This window comes from Mytilus californianus, unplaced genomic scaffold (assembly GCF_021869535.1).
Source record: "Mytilus californianus isolate M0D057914Y unplaced genomic scaffold, xbMytCali1.0.p SCAF_1, whole genome shotgun sequence".
In the NCBI taxonomy this organism is placed as follows: Eukaryota; Metazoa; Mollusca; class Bivalvia; order Mytilida; family Mytilidae; genus Mytilus; species Mytilus californianus.
This window is the reverse complement of record NW_026262581.1, coordinates 30,164,638-30,180,435: the sequence shown is the minus strand read 5'-3', so window position 1 is coordinate 30,180,435 and position 15,798 is coordinate 30,164,638. Positions and strand designations below refer to the sequence as shown.

Genomic DNA, 15,798 nt, shown 5'->3' with positions numbered 1-15,798 from the left:
TTTTGCGTTTAAAATTGAAGAAGTTGATTACACAAATTATGTTTCCATTTTTTCCTGCTCGATCCCGCCTGACATTTCTATATATATTTGAATCGGGTTTTGGACTTCGTCCAACCTGGCCAAAAAGGATTAAAGCCGAATATGGTCGGGTTGTGCAGAATGTTTCTAAAACAACGAAGAACGGCTGATACTGACTGAACATTTGAATATATGGAATTATATAATGGGAAACGGAATAAATCTTTACATAACTACATAATGGTAGGTGCAAACACTTTTTGAAGTTCCAAAGATCTGCAGTGAAAACAAATATTGTAAAGTCTGAGAAAAGGAGTAAAATTCCCCAAACAATTCCAAAATAGAATGAGCACAACTTCCTCATGTGTTCAATCCTTTTGCGAAACATCCGAATAAAAAACTGTAGGATGAATTGATTACACAAGGTAGGTACTGTCTTTTGTAAATTGTGCTTACAAATCACTAAGTTCTCAAGTCTTAAAAAATGGGAACAAAATTATTATACAATACCTAGTAGCAGGTGCACAACTTCCACAGGTGTGCAATTCTTCTGTAAAAATACAGGGATCTTGTTTGAAAATCGCAGTAGGAGTTGATTACACAAAACAAAACTGATACCATCTTTATAAATTTTACTGAAAAATTACTACGCTCCAAAGCCTAGGAAAATTGGAAAATAGGAGAAAAGTTCTCAAACAATTCCATAATAGCATGTGCGCAACTTCAACATACGTTATCTCTTTCTGTGAAGTTGCATCGATCAGGTTAGAAGCTAAACCATACCATACTATAAGCCGGTTTTAGACTGCGTCCAACCTAGCAAAAATAACTGCATCGATCTGCTTAAACCCACAAAACATTCAACACTTATTGTTTGAACTTCAGTCCGTACTAAATGTATTGATTTAAATTCTAGTTGTAAGCCACATTTCAAACACGAATTAGTAACGCACTAAGTACTACGTATATTCAGACAAATAAAAAAGTTGTCATATAAGTCTGATAGATTATAGAATAAATTAAAATTATTAAGCGGTTAAAATGAAAAATGGAACAAAACTAACAGGAATCGCTAGAACTTTCCTCTAGATTCGCCAATATTTCATTCACAGTTTGTTCGCGTTGTGTAATTGCTTGAAGTCTTTGTTTCTCATCTATGCTCTTTTCGGCAAGAGTGATATTACATTGTAAGAACTCTTTCTGTTTCAGATAGTCGCCTTTGACTGCGCAGGTTAGAGCATCGTGAAGATAATCCAATGACCTCTGTAGATTTTGTCTTTGTTTATGCTGTTCTGACCGGGCGATGTAAAACAGCATCCTTGACCAGTTAGTAGATTCATCCCAACAACTGTTTTCAAACAAGTTTAAATAAAACTCTGCCAAACTGATATCTTCATTTGAAACATTGTACACAGACATGTATTCGATTTGTCTTACATCAACACCGAGAACAAATAACGCAAGAAAAAGATAAACTTGGTTTAAGAACGATTTTATCTTGAAGATTTTCTCTTGTTCGTAATGTTTTATTGCTGTCAAAAAGCAGTATTTTGCTCTTTCTCTAATAGAAAGCGATCTTGTTCCATTTTGTGTGCACCGAAGAATGGCTCCAAGATAATTAGCCTCAAAGAAATACACGGCGCCGGTAGAAAGACAAGGGACCAAGTTACTCATCGATTGGTGTGCTTCTTTCAATAGTGAAGATGCCTTGTCAAATTGCTTTGAACGTGTGAATAGTTCAACTTTGAGTGGTAAAAGTCTAGCTAGGTGCCAAACTGGCATTGATGTGGAAGAAATCAGATTGGTAGCTTGATCAAAACTTTCCATGGCATCTCTGCGATTGTCATTATAGAAGGTGGATATGCACATATCGCTTCGATATAGAAGAACTTGAATGTCAGTATTATCGATGTACTTTTGTCTTGCTGCCTTGGTTACGCTGTGAAATAGATCCCAGTCTCCTTTTTCGCGTAAAGTGAATAACTTATCCCAGAGCTTTGAGCAAAGACGAAACATCTTCTTGTTGTTTGGAAGGGATTTCGGTACATCTTTCACGAGGGCTAAGTTTTGAATTTCGTTTGAAGAAACTGTTTTTTCTTTACGAATCTTTGATGTCGATGAGCGTACACGTATTCCTCTACAATGAGTATCATCTTCATCGTCAGTTTCAAAATTTTTCTGATTGGCAATCAGCCCTGTTTTTGCAGAAATGTCATCCTCAGAGTGATATTTTAATTTGCTGATTTTATTAGCACAACGATCAGTGCAAGAGGTTTCTAATGAAGGTCTAACATAATGTTCGCAATGGCAAGAGTATAAAGTATTTTCATTTACCGTGTGTTGTGTGACAATGTAATTATATTTGTTCCTCAAACTTGCAACAAAACATGTTACAACTTCACTTTGAGGTAATCTGGATTTACCTAAAACTTCAAATAGTTTTTTCACCCCTTGCTTGCGACAAGTAGTGTCTGAATTTATTGTATCCAAATCGTCGTCGGATAAAACTTCATCTTCAAACAACTGATGTGTTATATCCTTAGGTCTTAGATTCTTTAATAATTTGCAGTGAAAGCAGGTGAAATTATCACTAACATCTTGTACCACACAACTCCGCTGTATTGATTCGTCCTCTTTTTGTAATACCTTACAAATGAAACCATAGTCATTCGAAAGTGCTCTCAAAAGTGATGGATAAGGGTCTCCGTCTTTGCAACTCCTCCTTTTTAGAATATAGAGTAGCTTCGCGTTTTGTTCTCGCTTAGTTTTATTGGATAGGATTTCCTCACATTCCCCAGAGCTTATGATTTCGTCTTCCTGAAGGATGTCTAATACATCTGTGTTTGATAATTCTATGCTGTTAATAAGTAATTGATGGTTAGCCCGTAATACTCGATGATGATTTGTGTCCATTTACTGGTCACACTGAAAGAGAAATTATCATGTAGCTTTAGTTAAACACCTTATTACCGGCCATCAGTTTCTGCAGAAACAACAGATAACACAGATAAAAATCTGCTATATACGATTGCAAAATTCATTTAATTGCAACAGCAGTCTCAACGGCAGACAAAAAATCTCTTATATAGTAAAACGGATACATACGGATACAGGGGAATGTGTGTGGTCTTGGGGGGAGGGGGGTCCAGATGAATTATTTTTAGATTGAATTCAAAGTGACATAAATATATCTTGCATGAAACCTGGAAAGGGGAGTGTACAGATTATAAAATAATGGGTAAATACACTATTTATAATAACCAAAAAAATGCACGTCGTCATTGTGGTGAAATAATTATATACTACAAAAAAGAAATAGCACAGGTTATAAACAAATAAAAGGTACAAAATCTCAGTACATATTGTGGTTAAAACAAAGATAGTTTGGTTTCAAGGAAGATTTGTGTTCGTGACACCCCCCCCCCCCCCCCTCACTTAAATTCAAATTATTCTGAAAACGATTATAGCTTGTTAGAAAATGAGATCAGTACGTTTGCAGTACAAGGTAAAATATTTCTAACAGGAGACATAAATAGAAGGACTTGTCAATTTCCTGAGTTATAAAAAATTATTCCCATCAAATGAATAAATTTGATGCTGAACATTTAATACTAGATTATTGAGAAGAAGACACTGAAATTAACAGAAAAATTCAAGATTATGTCGTAAATGTACAAGGTAAATCTTTATTAGAATTGTCTCTTGTCTGAAGGCTACGCATATTAAATGGAAGATTTATTAGGGACAGCCTTGGTTACTATAGTTATATGGCAATAAATGGTAACACTTCTGTGTATTATGTATTAGAGAAAGTCTCCTGTCCTCAGTCAACATTTTAAAACTACTGGTTTTAATTACTTGGCAGATCTTGTACAAATCAAACAAGTTTTTGGTCTTAATAGTCATATCGAACAAAAAATGAAATGAAGAGATACAAGTAGACTGATAATTCACAAAATTTGCTCCTTAAAGCACTCACTTAAGTTCATATAATAGTGATATAATAAATTTTGAAAAAAATGGTTATAAAGAAATAAGAATAGGGTTGATGGTGCAGCAGAAAAGTTATATATGTTTTTGAAAATATCTCAGACATATCTTGTAAAAGAACAAAACGTTTAAAAACAAAGAGAAAAACGTATAGACAGGTTTGTGTCAGACAATTGTGTTTATGAGAATAAGAGAGAAATAAACTTTAAAAAAGGTCCAAATAATCAACTTAAGCAGAAATATTAATAAAAATATTTTAAATGGTGAAATTGAAAAAAAAAACATTATACAGAGAGACGATATTTAATACAGATTATTGGGAAATTGTAAAAAGTTTGAAGAATAAAAAAAAATCAGTCTGGTTTTAATCAGACTGAAAAATAATGATATCTAGTAAAGAAAGATGGAAGAATTAATTAAAAAGCACGTTTAAAATCAAGAGAAACTGGTATTTGCCAATATAAAATTAAAATAAGTGTCACGGAGCTATTCTAAGGCACTGGCTTTAAAAACTAATTTTCATATATACATATTTATTATGTACAAGTTCATATGTATACACTTTCATTAAATTACATTGTTCAACATAGAGACACATCATCCATTCTCTAACACTAACTATCTTAAACTCTCCCGCATCTCAACATTCACCAACTTTTATTATCGTGAAGGCCTTCACTACTTTCATGACTTTCTCATACATTAAATCGTCATTCACCTCAAGATCTCACAAGTGTAGGGACAGAATATAAACAAACAGAACCATAAATTATACGGCTTCCAATTAGAAATGATTACAGTTAAAACACAGCTGCATCATACATTAAATTTAACGGTCAATCAGACAGTCTGGTAAAGTTCATGAAAAAAAATAATTCTACAAATACTTAACACGCTTGACCATAGTAAATTAATGTGGGCAATTAAATACCGATCTTAGATAAGAAATAAATGTACAAAGTTTCACTCTATGACATACCTCCACAATTAACTGTGACGTCCCGACACACAAACACACTCTTACTCATACATGGTATATATATACATACACAATATTTTTTTTTTTATTAAATTTCTTTTTTTTTAACCCATTTAAACAAAATTCAAAGTCTATTCATTGTTCTCATTTGAAATATGAAAGTCATTTATAATGGCAAAATCTTTAATAGCATCCTCCTTTACCCACTGGGTCTCACCATTCTCATACTGTACAAAGTAATGTTTTTCTAATCTCTTAGACTCATTTCGCGATCGCATTGTATCAAAAATTTTCACCATTTTATTGTCACTATTTTCAATTGGATTAATGTTCGGAACGATGTCTTCTCCGTCTATAATGGGCCTATCATCTGGATCAACAAATTGTTTGATGCGATTAACCTGTACCGTTTGTTCAGACTTTTTCGAATCACACGTTTGAATCTTATAGTTCACATCTGAAAGTTTATCAATTATCACATATGGTCCATGCCAATTGTGTAACAGTTTTGTTGATAGTCCTGGTTTTGTACTCGGATTAAAGACCCATATCTTATCACCAATAGCATAGTTTATTACATCAGACTTTAAGTCATATTGTTCTTTCTGCTTCCGCTGAGTTGCTTGCATATTGTCTTTGGCTAGTGTAAATGCCTCTTGTAATCTGGTCACCATTTCTGCTTTATAATCGTCACTCGAGGTATACGTAATAGTAGGCGGACACATCGCTTCTTCAACTGGTAGTACTGGATCACGGCCATGCATCAAGAAAAACGGAGTCTCTTGTATTGTATGCTTTCATGTAACAAAGTTCTATAAGCTAACAATAAAAAAGGAACAAACGTGTCCCAATCACGCTGGTGTCCATTAACATACATTGATAACATTGCAGTTAATGTTCCGTTAAAACGTTCCACCAAGCCATCTGTTTCAGGATGGTATGCTGATGTATATGTTTTCTTCGTGTTCATTAGTTTACAAATTTTTTTCACAAGGTTTGATCGAAAGTTTTTTCCGTTGTCTGAAAGTAACTGTCTTGGCGCCCCATGACGACAAACAACTTCCTCTTAACATTCAAAATTGATAGATTCCTTATTATTACATGTATTAAACAATACAATTATATCCTAAATCTACATTGCATGAAAAATCACACAGAATATCTCATCCTATAATACACTGATTAGAAAAATTACTAGCTACATAAACATTATACACAAAATCACACCTATTCCAATCTTGAATTCTATACATTTGCCATTCCAATGATATTAATTTTATCACCTGATGCCGAAGTGATACATACATTATTAACTTAAGATACATCCCTCCTATCAACAAAGCAATCATTCACAATACTAACTGTTGATCCCGTATCAACTAACATTAAGGCACTTTTCGCATTTACTTATCCTCAAATTTTGGCGACACAAAACTTCGGATTTAACTCACAGGAAATAACATTTTCCTTTACAACATCTGAAATAACCTAGGCGAGACAAGATTTTTCAGTACTAATTTCCACATCATTCAGAACAGACGTCGCGACAGACGAATTTCCGAAATTTCTATTTCCACATACTTTAGGTGGATTTATTTCATTTTCCTTTACAACATCTGAAATAACCTTGGCGAGACAAAATTTTCATTGCTAATTTCCACATCATTCAGAACAGACGTCACGACAGACGAATTTCTCAAATTCCTATTTTCACATGCTTTAGGAGGATTTATTTCCTTTTTCTGCTGCCTTCCCTCCCATTAAGGAAGCAGTTTTTTATTTCCCGACGCATAAGTAGAATTCTTCTCATTACAACATTTCTCCACGGGTCATACAGTAATTGCAAATTGGCCTACCGTCTGATGCATGTAGGTTTCTGTTTCTTCCATGTCCTCGTCCTCTTCCTTGTCATCTCGATTGTTGAAATCTATTCCCACGATTTCCAAAACCACCTCTTCCTCTCGTAGGAATATCGTTCATTTTTATTGCTAACACTTTCATTTGTTCAGATAGATCATTGATGGTGTCCTCCAAATTGTTATTACTTATTGCGCATGCAACTGTTTGGCTGTCCTGATTTGTCAAAGTATTGTTGCATTCCTCTCTTTTGCTGATCTGAACGCTTCTTCAAATGTTGTAGGATTGAATAACATGACGAATCGTTTAATGTCCTGCTTGAGTCCTTGAATAAAATACTAATAAATCCCGTCGTTGGCCACCATAATGTCACGGAGCTATGCTAAGGCACTGGCTTTAAAAACTAATTTTCATATATACATATTTATTATGTACAAGTTCATATATATACACTTTCATTAAATTACATTGTTCAATATAGAGACACATCCATTCTCTAACACTAACTACATGTATCTTAAACTCTCCCGCATCTCAACATTCACCGACTTTTATTATCGTGAAGGCCTTCACTACTCTCATGACTTTCTCATACATTAAATCGTCATATAATATTCACCTCAAGATCACACAAGTATAGGGACAGAATATAAACAAACAGAACCATAAATTATACGGCTTCTAATTAGAAATGATTACAGTTAAAACACAGCTGCATCATACATTAAATTTAACGGTCAATCAGACAGTCTGCTAAAGTTCATGAAAACAATAAATCTACAAATACTTAACACGCTTGACCATAGTAAATTAATGTGGGCAATTAAATACCGATCTTAAATAAGAAATAAATGTACAAAGTTTCACTCTGTGACATAAGAAATAAATAAAAAGCTTGTTAATATTGAAAAGAATATTATTTGAACAAGAGTACACACGCTGAAATGTGTCACCTGCTTTACTTTATAATAATTGAATTTATGTTGAAAATGTGTAATATGAATGTTGAACTATAAAATTATCAATGACCAATGTAACTAAGGTGAAGGTCAGATGAACCCTGCTACACAGACATGTACACTTTATAATCATTACATGCACCAAATATAGTTAAGCGCTTGCTTATATTAGACCTAATTATGTAAATGTAACATTGACCAATGAACCATGAAAATGAGGTCAAGGTTAAATGAAACATGACAGACATTATGCAATAACATCTTTAATGAAATAGTAAAATTTTGTAAAAATGTCTCTGTCAAAAGAAATGTATAAAGACGTCAACTATCGCTAGGGGAAAATAACGGTAGATAATAAAAATGTCCAACTCCTTACCGTAATCTTTCTTGCGTTAGGTCATGTGACACATCATTGACAAAGCGTCATTTAGGAAGGTAATGTGTGCAGGGGGAACACATAGATGGTTAATAAGCTAAAAGGATTTTTTCTTATCTGTATTAAATAAGCTACATTTGAGTATGTTTTTGGTGTAAATTGTTGAAGAAAACTACAAATACAAACTACAAATAGGAAACACTAACTTACTTACTAGGTACGTAAGAACTTTATATTTTGCAAAGATTGCTTTACACAGCTTAAACCTCTATGAACCATTTAACTGTATATATCAAAATATATGCATCAAAACAAAGATAAAAAGCCAGATCCAACCGATGCGTATTTTTGTTATAAAGGCGGAAAAATTACTGTCCCTTTCCGTTTTGGCTATAGTTCGTGTTGTATTTGAGAAATTTAAGTCATTATCAAAAATGTAAAATAAAACCATTTTTTTTTATAATATATAACAATCAAGAGCAGGAAAATATATGAAAATGTAAATATAAAATATCAGCTGCAACTAATATAATTTTTATAAGACTTTTAATGGAGATAAATGAATGAGCATAAAAAAGAGATGCATTAATAGTCAATTTTGAACAATAACAGTTAACTCCCGTAGTTTGCTATGATATAACTTCTATGAATTATCCTATTTTATAAACATCTAATTTGCCGCTTGATATGAAGCCAATATCCATATAACATTTGTGTAGTAGATCAAATTAATACAAAATCAAAAAATCAAACGACAGCGTCAACAAAATTTACTAGGCTTATTAGTATATATGACTTTTAAAAAGTGTACGAAAAAAGGAAAAGTTGACATATTCTTGTCTTCCGCTGCAGCTTTCCCAAAAAAATACTCTAGTGATCGTAAAATACGTCACATGCTGACAAATAGGTTTGAAGTTGCGATTATGTACCAGTTATGATATTAGGAATTTTAATCAAGTTTCTTTATATTCTGTGCAATTTCAACAAGTTAAGGAATACTTTTCTCCAAAAAAGTGACCAATACATGTGTACAACCAGCACACCTTATAAATTAACATTCTGTTTATCGATGTAATAAAACAAGAAAAGTACTGATAGATCAAGATCATTTCTTGGACATAACTTGTAAATAACGTCAGAGTCTGAGTGAAAATTTCAAAAACTGGAAATATCTCATATTTCCTCAAATAACACAAAGAAATTCAATATTAAAATTCAAGGCAATGGGTACTATAAAATTGCATCATCATCTGATGTTTGTGAAACTTATAGTTATATTATAGTTGAATATATTAATTAATAGTAAAAGATTCACCTGTATGTTTTTTCTCCCTTTTTTAATCGAATTACAGATGGGAGAAAAAATGCAACAAATAAGATATATCTCATGTATTTATGCATGTGCCTGTCCCAAGTCAGGAGCCTGTAATTCTGTGGCTGTCGTTTGTTGCTGTAAATTATATTTGTTTTTTTCGTTTATTGTTTTGTACATAAATCAGGCCGTAAGTTTTTGTCTCACTTTGAATTGTTTTACATTTGTCATGTCGGCCGGGGACTTAATAGCTTGCTTATTTTGTCATTTTTGTAATTTGTAAGCTTGTGTTTTCTGTTTTACAAACCCGACTTTAAACAAAATGTATCATAGCCAATAGTGCTGAAAGTGGCGTTAAACACCAATCAACCAACCAACTAAGTCATTTACTTTTAAGATAAAGGTATTAGTTTCCTCATATCTATATGATATAGACTGAGACTACTATATTTTAACACACTACTACATATATCTGTGATATAGTAGTCTCAGATATAGATTAATTGGTTGTTGCTTACGTCCAGTAGCAAATATGTCATGCATGTTCAGGACGCGACCAAATTATCAATAAACACAATAGGTAGGTCCTGTAATAGACCTGTAAAAGAGGCCATCCGGAATGAAGGTCAGTTAGGGAAATTTTAACTGCAACTGAAAAACGAGGGTATATTGGATAGGGAAGGAAATTTTTGCTTGCAACAAGCCACCTACGGTCCCATCAAAGAGTTGGTGCAATGGTTCTTAACGTGCAGAGAGCGTTGCACTCTCTACACGAGGCATCGCATTTAACGTCCCCACTCTGACCGGACATGTCTGCGTACTTGTACGTCCCGCACAGCCAAACGAATGTCTCACTATGGCAAAGGTTTTACTGCCGGTCGGTAGAAGACCAAGAGTGACCATATTTCTATTCCCCAGTCACCCTTGGGGCCTCAGATAAAGACAACAATAGTGTATTGACACGATATTTATAAGGATACCTAATGCTTAAAAACAGGAAAAATGTGTGCCAAATCCTTATATCGTTATTATGTCAAGTCAATACACTATTGATCCCATTATACCACAATTTAAACAAGTAAAGGCATATATAACTGTTCGGTATATACGTATTATAAACTCAAACATAGAATATTTATTATTCAGTGCAAGCAATGAAGAAGAAAAATATCCAAATCCTGTACACATGCAAGCGCCTGCGCACGAAGCCTCTGGTTTAAAGACTGTCATAAGTATGTTGTATCATTAATAGTCCTGAAAGTGGGTAAAATATTTGCCGCTGAACATTTAGTAAAGAAAATTGATTCAAAGGTGTATTGAAATCCCTTAGAAGATACACCAAACTATCTATAACTGAAAAATTATTATTTGTAAATAACAAATACGTACCTGTTCTGTTTAACACTTACTTATAAATCACGTGATAGTAAAGTACATGTATTATGAAATAAACACGACAATTAAACATTTTAACAATAACTTTAGCTAGATGACATTGTTATTCATATACCGGTAATCGATTAGTTTTATTGTTAAATTAATTTAAAATCAAATTGTAGTTTCACATTTACTTTAAACTATACTAATGATTTAATTATACGAACTAGATGAACGAACAAAAAATGAAATGTTATAAGTTATATGAATTATATATGATGCAATTTTAAGTTATTGGTCTACTCATAATTACGTCTTGCTAATTTTTTACTTACAAGTTTATTTTTTATATAATATTTGATATATAAAGGTCAAAATGATAACTGGTCTGTATTTTCTATTAGAGAGGCCCGAACAAGGGTTAATATCTTAATTTGGAGTCAAAAATTCAAATGCAAAGTGTACCTGTATATCATATTTGTTTGCGTTTATTGTTTTGTACGTAATTCAGGCCGTAAGTTTTACATTTGTCATTTCGGTGCCTTTTAAGGCTTGCTATGAGGTGTAGGATTTGTGTCATTTAGAATCATACCACATCTTGTATAATTTTTATACTGTGTCGCAAATAAAAAGTCGTATATTTTCCCCATTTAAAATAAAAAAGTGTTTTTTTCTTTAGTTGAGAAATCCCAATAGATTTCTGTAAATACCCAACTCTCCTGGTTTTACCGTAGAAAATTCCTATATGTCATGTACTAAGCGAGCTACCATTTGATTTTTATGGGGGGGGGGGGGAGTTTATTAGTGTATTAGTTTATCCTGACTTTTTTAACATACATTGTCATCCTGCCTTTTTTTTTGGGCAAAGTTGCTCATCCTGCCTATTTTTTTTTACTCAAAACTCCTCACGGTCCTGCCTTTTTTTAAATTTCATCCTACCCCCCCCCCCCCCCCCCCCCCCCCCCCCCCCCCCCCCCCCCCCCCCCAAATTGTACTCAACGGTTCACTGTCTGGTCACTGTCTGATCTCTGTCGGATTACATTCTGTAGAATCGGGACGCTGTCGGGACAGATTCGGTCGTTTTTTACCATGCGAAAGATACAAATTGGATTAGAATCGGATTGAGAACGGGATTATCGGGACAAATTCGCTTGGAAATGGTTGAATATTGACGCTTCCTGAACAATATCTGATTGTTGTCGTGATTAAATATTTTTTTTTACAAATTTAAAATTAAAAGTTTGAATTTCCATCCACGATTCACAGGATTTTGATCAGACTTTTGACAAATTTTAGTCGGTATTGGTCCTGTCAAGCACGGCAGTAAAAATGATGATGATGGGAGTTTTTAACGACCTTGACTGGCTATACAGCCCTCGCACGGTCGGCCCTGGCTTGCGCCTTTTTGGGCATTTAAATAATTTGTTTTTACCATAGGGTAATTGAATAATTTGAGTGCAGTAAAAATCGTGTGTGACCCCAGCTAAAGAACCGATTGTTAGATAACGCCGTTTACGCCGATCGACTCCGGGTCAACCGGTGTAACCCATTCAGAAAAAAACTCTAAATTGATGTATTTTATAACAATCAAACTAATCATTAATAACAAATTGTTTTTTTTTCATTTATTTATTTAGTTCAAAATATTATATATTGTTTTTTGTAAAAATGATTATTCTGTTCAGTAATGGGCGCCGTGATTGGCATAATAAAGTATCTCAGTTGTATGTACATAAGGTATAATCAATAATGACTATATTCTTGGACATAAAGTCAAATGAAAGATATATACTCTAGTACTAGTACATAGAAACTATACGTATATATTCAATCAATTTTCAGACAATTTGCTAGACAGCGATTAAGTTGATTGGGTTACTGTACTAAACTGGACACCACAGAATTCATACACACACAAAAATAACCTATTACCTATCAAAAAAAAAACACTTGTCAATTAAAAGTTGATTAAACAATGTTTATACAGTATAACCCTTAAGTTTGTTTGCACACGTTTTCCCCCTATTCCCTTATGAAATTTTAACTTTTCTTATCAGATTTATAAAAAGTGGGAATAGGAGGAATGAACCACCTGTTGTACGTGAGAGATTTAAATGGAATGGCAGACCAATTTAGTTACTGTACATGATTTGTGTAGTTCTTCCTCTTTCCCAAGGGATGTAAGCACAGTATGTGTAATACACAAATGCCCCAAGCCAAAATATCATAAAGGAATGTTTACAAGTATGCATAAATCCGAATTAATAGATCTATCCAGTATTATATATGGGGCAGTGCTGAAATGAAATTGGTAGTTCTGCATAACTTAAATAAGTACTTAAAATTAGTGAGCCAAAATTTCTATTTAAAATAATAAAAAGTGTGTATAAGTGTGTGACGTAAAATACCATATCTCTAGTAGTACAGCAGTTACTGTTTTTCGATGAAATCCTAGGTTGGTTTATTTTTCATATGCATTGTACATGTAACGTCTTGTCCTATTTTGTTAACGTCTAGTAGAAATAATAAGATGATGTTGAAATTGATGAATAAAATAATGTCGTCATTCACCTCAAAAGCTAACCAAATCTTTAAACAGACTTATTCAGAAGGGATATAGTTACGATACTGTTGTCAGGTCATTAAAGATGGCATATTTTGGAATTAATATTGATTCACTCATAGGGTCTTTGCATTGGAAATAAACACATTTATTCTAAAACCAGTTGTTGGCATGATACGGGTCATGTTCTTCTCATATATTTTATGATGGTATGAAACTAAACCCTTAATGGGATGGATTGTGCTTGATTTTCATCAAATGAAGACATAATCTTTCAATCATTTTAATTGAGGCATGGAGCTTTTCAAAGGGAGAGCGATTATTGTAATAGAAAAATGCAGTTTATTTGATTTCATATAGTTTACTAATTGATACATGTAAAATCTACTGTGAAAAATATTTTATAAACAATTATTGTTTAACTACTATATACTTTAAAAGCCAAACTTTCAGGTTCAAATTGTGAGTGTAAGAAACAGCAAATAGGTTTTAGTTCAAGTAAAATTCACGTTGGTCAAATTGACTTTCTGTTAGTACAAATATTACTTAATTTTTGTTTGATAAAAGTTGACAAATCATGTCATAAATTATGGACAATGGTCAAAATGATCAACTATATTTAGGCATTCTTATTTAATTGGGTTAGAAATTACAGATTAAGATAATAGATAAGGCTCACTATGACACGCAGAAATTAGTATATAAAGCAATTAAGCCGCTATAACATTAATAGCGAGTTTCTTGATATTTTAGGTGAGTCTCTTGGTTCTGAAAATAATTATTATGATGTTTAATGTATTAAATTAATAGCGAGTTTCTTGATATTTTAGATTGGTTTTCTTTTCCGTTGTTGTTCCGGCCTCCTACCGTGAGCCTCCCCCTACATTGTGCCAAAAAGGCATTACAATTGTCGGGTTTTACATACCATAATATCTACACAAAATACAACACAATACATTCCCCTTTTCAATTCTTAATTTTAAGTAAAAAGGCATAACATCTTTTATGTCAGTAACTGCTAGTAGTCCTTTGTTAATTTATGTTAATCAATGTCATTTTGCTTGGTTTCTTCTGTTACCTATTCTGACATCGGACTCGGACTTCTTTTAAACTGAGTTTTACTGTGCGTATTGCTATATGTGTTTGTTTATTCTACATTGGCTAGAGGTATAGGGGGGTTGAGATTCACAAAGCATGTTTTCAACCCGCCGCATTTTTGCGCCTGTCCCAAGTCAGGACCTCTGGCCTTATCTAGTCTTGTATGTTTTTTTTTTATTTTGGTTCATCTATATGTTTCGGTGTTAAGTGTGACGTCCATTTTCTCTGAACTAGAACACATTTTTGTTTAGGGGCCAGCTGAAGCCCGCCTCATGTTGCGGGATTTTCTCACTGTGTTGAAGACCCATTGGTGGCCTTGGGTTGTTTTCTGCTCTTTGGTCGAGTTGTTGTCTCTTTGACACATTCCCCGTTTCAATTCTCACTTTAATAAGTTATATATAATATTTACAGGCAAATATTCTTAATGGGTTACATATAAACATATCTGCACTATATTGATAGTTTTGTGAGTTCAAAACATTTATTGATATAAATTGCAATAATTTTCAATACCTCTAGGTTTTCTTGAATAAAAGGCCAATTAAACTTGGCATTTCGAATTTTTTACAACTTATCTGACAATCAAATGACAATTAAAACCACACCTCATTAATTAATAACATCAATATAATGAACATGATGAAGAAGGCTTTCACTTCCAAGATGTCATTTCTTGCTGCTACTTTCATAATTTTGGCGAGCACATTAATCGGTCAATAATTGTACTGGTGTTATGCTTCGACAATCTGTGTGAACTGTTTATCATCTTAAATCTGGGTCTGTTTATTTTAAGGTTCTTCTTGGTTATGGCCTTATTTCGCTCTTTTATCAAATAACATCCTAACATACTATTTGTTTTTGTCTATACAAAGAGCACTAACTCCAATGTCCTTAGTTCTATAGACTCTTCTGAGATGCAGGAAATCGGAGGTGGTCTTCGCTTACCTCTTCACATCCTTCAATGTATGTCACAATGAGGGGGAAACAAACTCACAATCAATTGGTCACAATCAATTGGTAGATAGGCCGGAATCAGCAACAGGAAAAGCTAGAATACAATAAGTGTTCGAATTGTTTAATGAAGAATAAAGTTAAAACATTACAATATAAGTTATTATTTAATACATTGTTTTTTCCAAAGTATTTGTAAATTGAAACATTAATAAAAATGAAACATACATTTTTAATTGTTCTTAATATAATAAAACAGTTATAATGAATACAGTACTTATGATCTAAAAACTTTCTTTAATGAAAAATAAATAAATT

At 33.1% G+C, this 15,798-nt stretch overlaps 1 protein-coding gene across 1 annotated transcript; it reads right to left on the bottom strand.

Annotated features, from left to right (window-relative positions):
* Window positions 1–207: 207 nt before the first annotated feature.
* LOC127701119 (uncharacterized) lies at window positions 208–10,912 on the bottom strand. Its single transcript, XM_052204918.1, has 2 exons — window positions 10,881–10,912; window positions 208–2,943 (listed from the first exon to the last, which is right to left on the bottom strand). The coding sequence occupies exon 2, from the start codon at window positions 2,929–2,931 to the stop codon at window positions 1,078–1,080; it is 1,854 nt and encodes a 617-aa protein (XP_052060878.1). The 5' UTR covers window positions 2,932–2,943; window positions 10,881–10,912; the 3' UTR covers window positions 208–1,077.
* Between the last annotated feature and the right edge of the window lie 4,886 nt (window positions 10,913–15,798).

Excerpts from the sequence above, each read along its gene's own strand:
- LOC127701119 (XM_052204918.1), bottom strand. The coding sequence starts at position 2,931 with ATGGACACAAATCATCATCGAGTATTACGGGCTAACCATCAATTACTT.